The sequence below is a fragment of the Bubalus kerabau genome, chromosome 1 (assembly GCF_029407905.1).
Source record: "Bubalus kerabau isolate K-KA32 ecotype Philippines breed swamp buffalo chromosome 1, PCC_UOA_SB_1v2, whole genome shotgun sequence".
Taxonomy (NCBI): domain Eukaryota; kingdom Metazoa; phylum Chordata; class Mammalia; order Artiodactyla; family Bovidae; genus Bubalus; species Bubalus kerabau.
In genome coordinates this window covers 16367880-16376713 of record NC_073624.1, presented here as the reverse complement: position 1 = coordinate 16376713, position 8834 = coordinate 16367880, and the positions used below count along the sequence as shown (strand labels likewise).

At 59.6% G+C, this 8834-nt stretch overlaps 1 protein-coding gene across 1 annotated transcript; it reads right to left on the bottom strand.

Annotated features, from left to right (window-relative positions):
* Positions 1 to 812: 812 nt before the first annotated feature.
* Positions 813 to 4506, bottom strand: GPR162 (G protein-coupled receptor 162). Its single transcript, XM_055566087.1, has 4 exons — positions 3640 to 4506; positions 2492 to 2681; positions 1751 to 1908; positions 813 to 1444 (listed from the first exon to the last, which is right to left on the bottom strand). The coding sequence occupies exons 1-4, from the start codon at positions 4504 to 4506 to the stop codon at positions 893 to 895; spliced, it is 1767 nt and encodes a 588-aa protein (XP_055422062.1). The 3' UTR covers positions 813 to 892.
* Positions 4507 to 8834: the final 4328 nt, after the last annotated feature.

Genomic DNA, 8834 nt, shown 5'->3' with positions numbered 1-8834 from the left:
CTTAGGACCCCTGACTCCAACCTCGGGGGCCCATCCTACAGGAATCGCTATGATGGACTGGGCTCCCCTCCACTCTGGGCCCAAGGAAAAGGAGGGTGGAAGCCTCCCGCACACCCACCCGCACTTGTAGAAGAAAAAGAGCTTTAGAATGCTAAACTCCAGGCCTGACACCAAGTCTGCTCAAACGTTTTCCTGCCCAGAAAGTGGGCGCATACACATTTGGGAAAAGGAGGAGAGCTGAGGCATGCAATATGGCCCGCCAGGCTCCTTTGTCCATGGGATTCTCCAGGCCAGAATACTGGAGTGGGTTGCCATTTCCTTCTCCAGGGTATCTTCCCGACCCAGGGATCAAACTCTGTCTTCTGCATTGCAGGCAGATTCTTTATGTTCTGAGCCACAAGGAAAGCCCATGGAAGAAAGAGACAACCTCTAAAACCACCTTCACAGATCTCAACAAAGATCCTTCACACCTCACACCAGCAAACTGAAGTGTATCCCCATGCCCCTCCACCCCAGCCCAAGATGCTCCCAGAAGCCCATCTCTGTGACTGTCTGCATACTTGTCTCTCTCCGGGTGTATTTCTGGGCCTCCGTCCATTACCCCTGCTCTATTTTGTCCTTTATGACAAGGACACCCACCAAAGCCTCTGACCATCCCCTCTGCCACCACAGCACACTGGACACACAGGTTTCCATGGTAACACTTCGACTTTAATACATTTTGCTAGGGAGGATGGCAGGTGAGGCAGGTATCTGGTGACTGGGATGGGAGCCAGCCGGCGTTCCTGGGCCCCGGTTCCCGCCCATCTCCCCAGAGTCTGAAGGCTCAGGAATGGAAAGAGGTGTTCCCCACCCAGGCCCCCTTCTCTGAGTTCAGCAGGCCCACTTGGGCTCACAGGGTCAGCTGGGGGAAGATGGGGTTCCCTGGGCCCCAGGATCCTCCCCAAGCTTTTGTGCTCCCTTCGCCTCCTGTCAGGGAGCAGCGTCGCCCAGCACTGAGCCCCAAAGGAAGTCCAATGGCTCGGCTATCAGGGGACCCCAGGGAGAGTCGGCGGGGTGAGACCCCCAGAGGCCTGGGCCGGCGAGGAGAGGGCCCCGGCGAGGCGGCTGGAGAAGGCAGAGGTGTCTCGTCGATGAAGGTGGTGATCTCCTCTCGGAAGAAGCCTGGACCCCGTGGGGGTCCCCCACCTGAGCCCAGAACCCCACCCTCCAGGAACTGGCGGAGGGTGGCCAGCCCCCCGCCTCCAGCCTCCTCCTCATCCTCCTCGTCCTCCAACCTCTGCCTTGGTCCCAGGTGTTCAGGGGGGCCCCCGAGGGCCCGGCTCTGGGCTGGAAGGACCCGGATGTCATCAGAGGAGGACCACTTGTGCAGGAAGGAGCCTGGTGCCCGAGGAGTAGAGAAGATGTTGGTCTCATCGTGGGAGAGACGGCGGGACAGAGGGACCTGGGGAGAGGAGCAAATAGACCCTGAGGCGCTGCAGGGACAAAGAGGGGACCAAAGTGGGGACCCTGCAAGGTGGCTCTACTCCCTAAACTTTTGCAAAACATCCTCTGAGGGGCAGCCTGGTTCAGAGTGGTCTGACTGATGGGGAACCACCCTAACCAGGCCTTCCTTCCACCTCCTCCCACCTCCTCGTCCATGCATTGCAGGCCAGGGCTAGGGGATGAGGGAGGGGTGTGAGGGATAACAGACTGGAGAAAAGTAGTGAGGGGATGCCCAGAACGGGACATGTACTGCTGGGTCCCGTACCTGTAAGTAGTGGACCCTCTCGAGAGGGGGAAAGAGCATGTGCCGTCCAGGTAGCAACTTTACTTGGGTGGGGTCCCTGCCCCCTGGCCCTGTGGCCCCGTTGGCATCAAAGCGAACTTTGCACACTCGGCCATCTACATAGTCATCACAGCCCCCATCTAGAAGAGAAAAGGGGCAGAGTGGTTCGAGGCAGGGAATGCCCACCTCCCCACCCCCTTTAAGAGCTCCCACTCCCTGAGAAGCTCCTCAGAGAATCCTCCTGTTTCCATTAGTCTGTGAGCTCCAAGAAGAAGCAAGAGTGGCTAGTGTCTGTTGCGTTCAGTGCTGAATCTCTAGTGATTCATACACACAGACACGCTTACTTGAAATAGTTACCCACCCACCCCCCAGGCGCTCTCCCTGTAGTTGGAAGTCTCAGGAGGGAGGCTTAGCTTCCTCTTGGTTCCATAGCCTTCCTTTATGGCTGTGTTAGGACTCTGGACTGTTTCTCAGTCTCTCTGCCTGGCGGAGGCAGAGCTGGGTAGTGTGGGCTTCCAGGGGGAGTAGAGTGGAGGAATCAGCGGGTGGGCATGGGGAGATGCTTGGGGAGAGGGAATCAGTCCATCCAGGGGAAACCGCAGGTTCTGTCCAGCAGGGGGCACTCCAGAGCAGCCCCTCCCCACCCCCGAGATGAGCTGGTAGAAAAGGGCAGGAAAGAGAGCCGATGCCTAGGCAAAGCGAAAGCCCAGCCCCTCCTCTGACCGTCTTCGCCGTCTTCCTCGGACATGATAGCCACGCACTGCTCCCACACCGTGCGCACGTCGGCGCGGTAGCGCTCGCAGGACCAGATGAAGGACGGCAGCAGCAGCGTCTGTGCCATGGAGCACCACAGCACAGCGAGCACCATCCAGGGGGGAGCCGAGTCCGACTTCAGGGAGAAGAAACTCACCACCTGGCAGGAGGAGGGGGAAGGGCGCCGGGTGAGGGCCCAGAGCCGAGGTGGCTCCTCCTCGACCCCAGTCCCACATCCTAGTGCAGCTGGGGGAGGGGAGAGGTAAGAAGTCAGGAAGGGATGGCCCAGATCACATAGGATGAGCACAGAGCAAAGGTGGAGTGAAGATGGATGAACCGAGTGGGAGGAAGACACGGAGAGTGTTCCAGAGAGAAAGCCCAGGGGTCTAGAGAGGAGGAGCAGAGGTGTGTAGGAAACTTGAAGACAAGTTGAAATTCAGGAATAAGGACTAGATGGGGGATGCACAGGGCTTCCCAGGTGGTATTAGTGGTAAAGAACTCGCCTGCCAATGCAGGAGATGTAAAAGACATGAGTTCGAACCCTGGGTGTGGAAGATCCCGTGGAGGAGGGCATGGCAACCCACTCCAGTACTCTTGCCTGGAGAATCCCATGGACAGAGAAGCCTGGCAGGCTGAAGTCCATGGGGTCGCAAAGAGTAGGACACAACTGAGCAACTGAGCACACACACCCAGGGGTGCAGAAAGCTGAGGGTTGGGTGGGGTGAGCTCTGTGGGGTTGCCACCCAGGAGTGCTCAGGACCCTATTGCATCCAGAGGGAATTCGGGGGTGGAGCAAGGAGCCTAACAGCTGGGTTGATAGTTCTGGAGGGCTGAATAGTGGCCCTGCAAGATAGATGATGAAGCCAGAGGACAGGGTGATGGACAGAGCACAGGTGATGGAGTTGAGTACTGGTCACTGGAGAACACGCTATGGAGCTGGGGATAGTGGGAACTAGGAGATGAGATGGACAATGGAGACGGGGGCTCACAGCGGGGCTGAGTAGATGAGAAGATGGATGATGGAGCTGCTTGTGTGGCTGATGGAGTCAGAGGTCAGGTGATCATGCTGGGGTCTGGATATCAGAGAGAGAGTGGATTTGAGGGAGCCCCAGTCTCACCAAGATGGGTACCCCTGTGAGGGAGTCATAGAGAAAGACGATGGCGCTGACCAAGTTGGTGACCTGCAGAGATGTCTTGGCCGACTCAGAGCCGTCCAGCGAGGACCGCCGCTTCCCCCGGGCATCCTCCACCACGATGGCTGGCACCTCGAAGGCTGGACGGGTACCCAAGCCCCCTGGCCCACCCCCCCTGGCTCCACCCCCACCCCCCGCTCTCCGGGCCTGCCGAGCCCTCCGGGGCCGGGCCCACAGCGTCTGGTAGAAGGTGATGGCCACACAGACCAGCCCCATGACGATGCCCCCAAGCAGCAGGAGGCTGAAGCAGACGCCAAAGCCCAGGCCGATCTTGGAGACAATGAACTGGCAGCCGCGGGCGTAGTAGCGCTCGCCATTGTTGTGCCAGCCGATGGAGGGCAGGGTGGAGAGGATGAAGCTGACCATCCAGATGCCCATGACGGCGTGCAGTGCCTGCTTCTTGGCGTTGCTGAGGCGGTAGTTGACGGGCCAACGCACCATCCACATGCGGTGGTAGGAGAGGGAGGCCACGGTAAAGCAGGTGGCCAGGGCCAGCGTGTAGTAGGTGGACACGAAGACCTTGCAGATGCTCTCGTTCCAGTCATAGTCGGAGGAGGCCTGGCGCCGCAGCTGCACCACAGCGAAGGTGGTGAGGGGCACGGCCGCCATGAGGATGTGCGTGCCCGCCAGGAAGCAAAGCAGCAGTTCCAGTGGCTTGTGCTTCTGCTGCTTGGCCGAGATGCTAAGGATGATCCAGGCGTTGGCCAGCAGCGCCAGCAGCCCGCAGGCCAGCCAGGACAGCGCGTTCGAGCGGAGGGAGGCCTCCTCTGCCCCCACCCCGCCCCGAGCCATCCTTCCTCAGTCCCCCCACCCCCCTTGAACTCCTGGGGGTGGGGGCTGGGTCTCACCCAGGAGCCCCGCTCACACGCACCCCCATGATGCCCACAATCCTTGCCCCAGAGTGAAGTGGGCCGCCCCTAGGCCACCCCTCTTGCTCAGCATTGCATGACTGACCCAGCTGAGGTCCGGCGGGAGGGCGGGGGAGGAGACTGAGGGTCAGCAGAGGTGGTCCTCAGCCTCCATTTTGGGTGGGGCCCTTCCAGAAGTATCCTTGTCGTTAACGGAGAGACAAGCTGATAGCTCCCCCACTAGGAAACTGGCTGGGGAGCCCCGGTCCTCATACCAGGACTTCCAGCTCCCTTCTTCCTCTGGTTCTTGACCACTTGAGGTCTTCTGGATGCCCCCAAGGATCCTGGGGGTGGTGCTCAGCCTCCTGGACTCACTGCAAGGGAGAGATGAGGTGTGGAAGGGGCAGAGCCTGGGCTGGTCTCCAAGTGGCTCTGAATCCCCCCTTCTCTTGAAATTATAGAAACGACTGGTTACTCTGGGTCACAGGTCGTTCAGAACACTCTCCTGCCCTAACCCCCTCCACGGATAAGAGCTCCAACACTCCACACGGATAAGAGCCCTGCCTTCCAGACCTCCAGGAAAGAAGGTATTCTGACTTCCCATCTCCCATCCACCGTCAGCCATTTTTCCTCCGTCAGGTCCCTCTTTCTGTCCTCTGCTCAATACTACTCAACCGCTATCTTCACATCCCCGAGACTCTCCCCAGAGCCACGTCGGCCGTGGCAAGCACGACTTGTTTCTTCCCGAGGGCTCACGGGAAACTGGGATAGGGTGTACGGCCCCTCCCCCGCTTTCCAGACTCCTGGATCCAGGGGTCCTGATGCTCAGCCCCATCTCCCCAAGCCTGCACGATCACCCTCCCACTCACCAGGGATCTAGGAAGACGGGAGAAAGGAGGCAGGGACTAAGGGGGGGGGGGTGGTTAGGGAACCCAAAGGCAGGGAAACCGCTGACATCAGAAGCATCCAGAAATGGAAAGGGGGGAACCAGGGGGAAGGAGGAGAGTTTAAGCAGAAGAGAGAAAAAGAGGGGGCAAAGTGATAGTATCTGAAAATAGAAGAAAACGAGAGACCCCTGGAGAGGCGGGGGTGGGTGGAGGGAGGGAGCAGGGGGGAGGGAGGCTGAGAAGAAAAGCCCGGTGTTCAAAAAGGTTCGGACTCCCCGCACCCCGTGGGCCCCCACTCATTCCTCCCCTGCCCGGAGCCTCCGTTTAACTCTAATGGTAAGGAAGGTGTTCTGGATGTGTTGACTCTGAGCTTACTGAGCCCCGGCGAGGAGACTAAGAGGAAACCCTGGAAAGAGTGGAGGCAGGAAAGATGGGCATAGCGGCTTTAGGGTAAACCGAATAAAAATGGGCTGCAGCAGTGGAAGGTCTGTTTCCTGTAGACCCTTAGACCCTTGCCCCCTCCCCCAGAGGTCCTTCGTCCATCCCCCACCTTTGTCTTCCCTGGGAGCCCAGTACACCCTAGTTGCCATGGCAATGGCCAGCCAGAGGAAGATAGAGGGAATTGGTCAGGAGAGCACCCCCCCCCACCCTCCGCTACAGCTTTGGACCCCTTCCCACCCACCCCCACCCAGGCCCAGAGGGTGGGCTCGGGAAGAAACAGCGGGGACTCAGAGAGGGAGCCAGGCAGGAAGGATGTGAAGGACAGAGAGAGGAGGTGAAGGACGGAGAGAAATCAGAGGAAGGTGGGAGGGCGTGCGAAGGGACACCGGGGCGGACAGGGGTCCCTTGCCCTTCGGGGTGAAGGGGTAAGGTCGGACGGCTCCTCCCTCCTGCCTGCCACCCACCGCGGTCTCCAGGGCAGAGACAGCAGGTGGCCGGGGAGGAGGGGCCGCCCGGAGGGGAAAGGAGCCGGTGGGAGCGGAGGCGGGGGGCGCTGCGGGGAGAGAGGGGAGAGGCCCGCGGGAGAGCGGGCCGGGGTCGCCTTACCTCGGACTGCGCCCAGGACTGCCATGGAGACCGCGCACCCGAGCGACGCGGCTCGCCCGGGCTCCCGCCGCCTGCCGGCTCCAGCTCGCCGCCCTCGGCCCTCCTCCCTCCTCCCCCCGGGGCCTCCCTCCTCCCGCCCGTCCCAGCCTCTCGGCCCGGCCCCCTACATGCCCGCCGGCCCCTCTCTTCTGGGGTCCCGCCACTGCCCGCAGCCCGGAGTCGGGATGGAGGCCAGCCCGGGGGGACCGGACGTTGGGGACCTGGCGGGGAAGGGGCTAGGCAGGTGCCGGGAGGGAACCGGCTTCATTGGTGACCTGGCTCGAGTCCTGCCCCCACCCCACCCGGTTTTCCCCGCGAACTCAGGCTCCAAGAGGTATGGCCCGGGGAGGAGGACGGGCTGGTATGGCCCCCGGAGGAGGACGTGTGTGTTCCCCAGTGTATCTGTAAGGGCTGCTCCCAGGATGAAGGCTCACGCGAGCGTGTGCTGGAGGCTGCAGGAGTGAGGGGCGGTGGCCATGCTGGGGCTGCTTGTGGGATACAAGGGGCTAGAAGGATGCACCTCCCCCCAATACACTGCTGCCTCCTCCTGGAACACAAACTCACACTTGTGTGAGGACACACACAGTTCTCACGCACACATCGCAGTTTCTCACGTGGCACGCGCACACACGGTCCCTGCAGTCTCTCCCCTTCAGTAGAACACATACACGCGCACACTCAGGGCCCTTTGGGGTGGGGAGGTGGCTAACCACCTCCAGAGGATTTTTCCCTCCCCAGGGAAACTTGATCTGCTTCTTGGGGGCAAACCTGGCAACCTGTCCTCTGGGTCTGACCCCACAAATCAGAAGATTCCAGATCCCCAGGAAAGATTCCATCTCTGCCTCCCCCTCAAAGATTCCATCCCTGGGTCGGGAAGATCCCCTGGAGGAGGGCATAGCAACCCACTCCAGTATTCTTGCCTGGAGAATCCCATGGACAGAGGAGCCTGGTGGGCTACAGTCCATGGGGTCGCAAAGAGTCGGACACGACTGAAGAGACTTGACACACAATGTCTCCCCCACCCTTCTCTCTCTCTCTCTCACACACACACACATACGCACAAATGAAGAGCATCTTCCTTAAAGTTAAGTCTGTTGTATTTTTCTGTCAGCTCAGGGAGGCAGGGTGGGGATAGGTCAGGAATACAAGCAAGCCATGGGGACCCCTGGCGACAGCTGGGTGTTCTTCCTGAAAGAGGCAAATTGGAAAGAAAAGAAGGGAAAAGGGTAGGGATTGCGGTAGGTGAAAGGAAGGGAGGAGAGTGGGGCAGAGAAGGCTGGGGATCCTGGGAGAAATGGATCAAGAAGAGGAAGAAGAAGAAAACTTGTAACCCCGAGATCTTCTGTATCCTGAGTCATTTGGGAGAAGAAAGAAGGGGGTGCAGGGTGGGGAGACTGAGGCCCATGGGTATCACCCTTCACAGGAGGTGCCCTCAGAGGGTTCAGTTTCCAGCCAGCTCCCCACCTCTCCCCCGCCCCGGGCAAAACTCACCTTCCAGAAGGTTCTGAGAGGGTGAGTGGCGGTCACTGGACACTCTCTCCCACAGGGCCTGTGCCCTGATTAAGAGAACTGCAGGTTTTGTTCCCTGGTAACAGGATTCTGCAGCCAGCAGGGGACCAAGGAGGGATTCTAGGCAGGGAGGCCCTCCTGCCTGATCCTGAACTCTCTGAGGCAAACTCCCTGCCAGAAGGGCTCCCATGGAGGGACAAGGGACATACCAGGCATCTGTGACCAGCCAGCAGCAGAGACCTGCAGGGTATTTGTCCCTCTATTCAAGAGATAGCAGTGGAACTAGCAGTCAAGAGACCTGGGCTAGTCCACATACTAGCTGTGTGAAGCTAAGCAAGCATGTACCTCTCTGCCTTCTGTTTCTGGTCTATCCACTGGAGATGCTAGTCTTGGTCTTGTCACTACCCAGCCTTGCAGGATTTTCATGAGGCTGAAATAGACATTGTTAGTCGTGTCCGACTTTTTGAGACCCCTTGGACAGTAGCCCACCAGGCTCCTCTGTCCGTGGGATTCTCCAGGCAAGAGTACTGGAGTGGGTTGCCATTTTCTTCTCCAGGGGATCTTCCCAACCCAGGGATCAAACCCCGGTCTCCTGCACTGCAAGCAGATTCTCTAGCGTCTGAGCCACCAGGGAAGCCCATAGACAAACAAGCCCAAAGGAACTGGTTTGTAAACAGAGCCGTGATGCTGAGGTGATAAGGAATCATGTCTGTGCACGAGTGTGCCCAGGGTGCCTGTTTGTGCCCAGGTCAGGATGTGCGTCTGTGGTTCTGCCAAGGCAGAGTGAGAT

What these genes read in the sequence shown, in the direction of transcription:
- GPR162 (XM_055566087.1), bottom strand. Translation starts at nt 4,506, where the DNA reads ATGGCTCGGGGCGGGGTGGGGGCAGAGGAGGCCTCCCTCCGCTCGAAC. An exon ending in CGAGGAAGACGGCGAAGACG is followed by an intron (nt 1,909 to 2,491) that starts GTCAGAGGAGGG and finishes TTTCTCTTCTAG; the next exon opens with ATGGGGGCTGTGATGACTAT. An exon ending in AGAGGGTCCACTACTTACAG is followed by an intron (nt 1,445 to 1,750) that starts GTACGGGACCCA and finishes TCCTCTCCCCAG; the next exon opens with GTCCCTCTGTCCCGCCGTCT.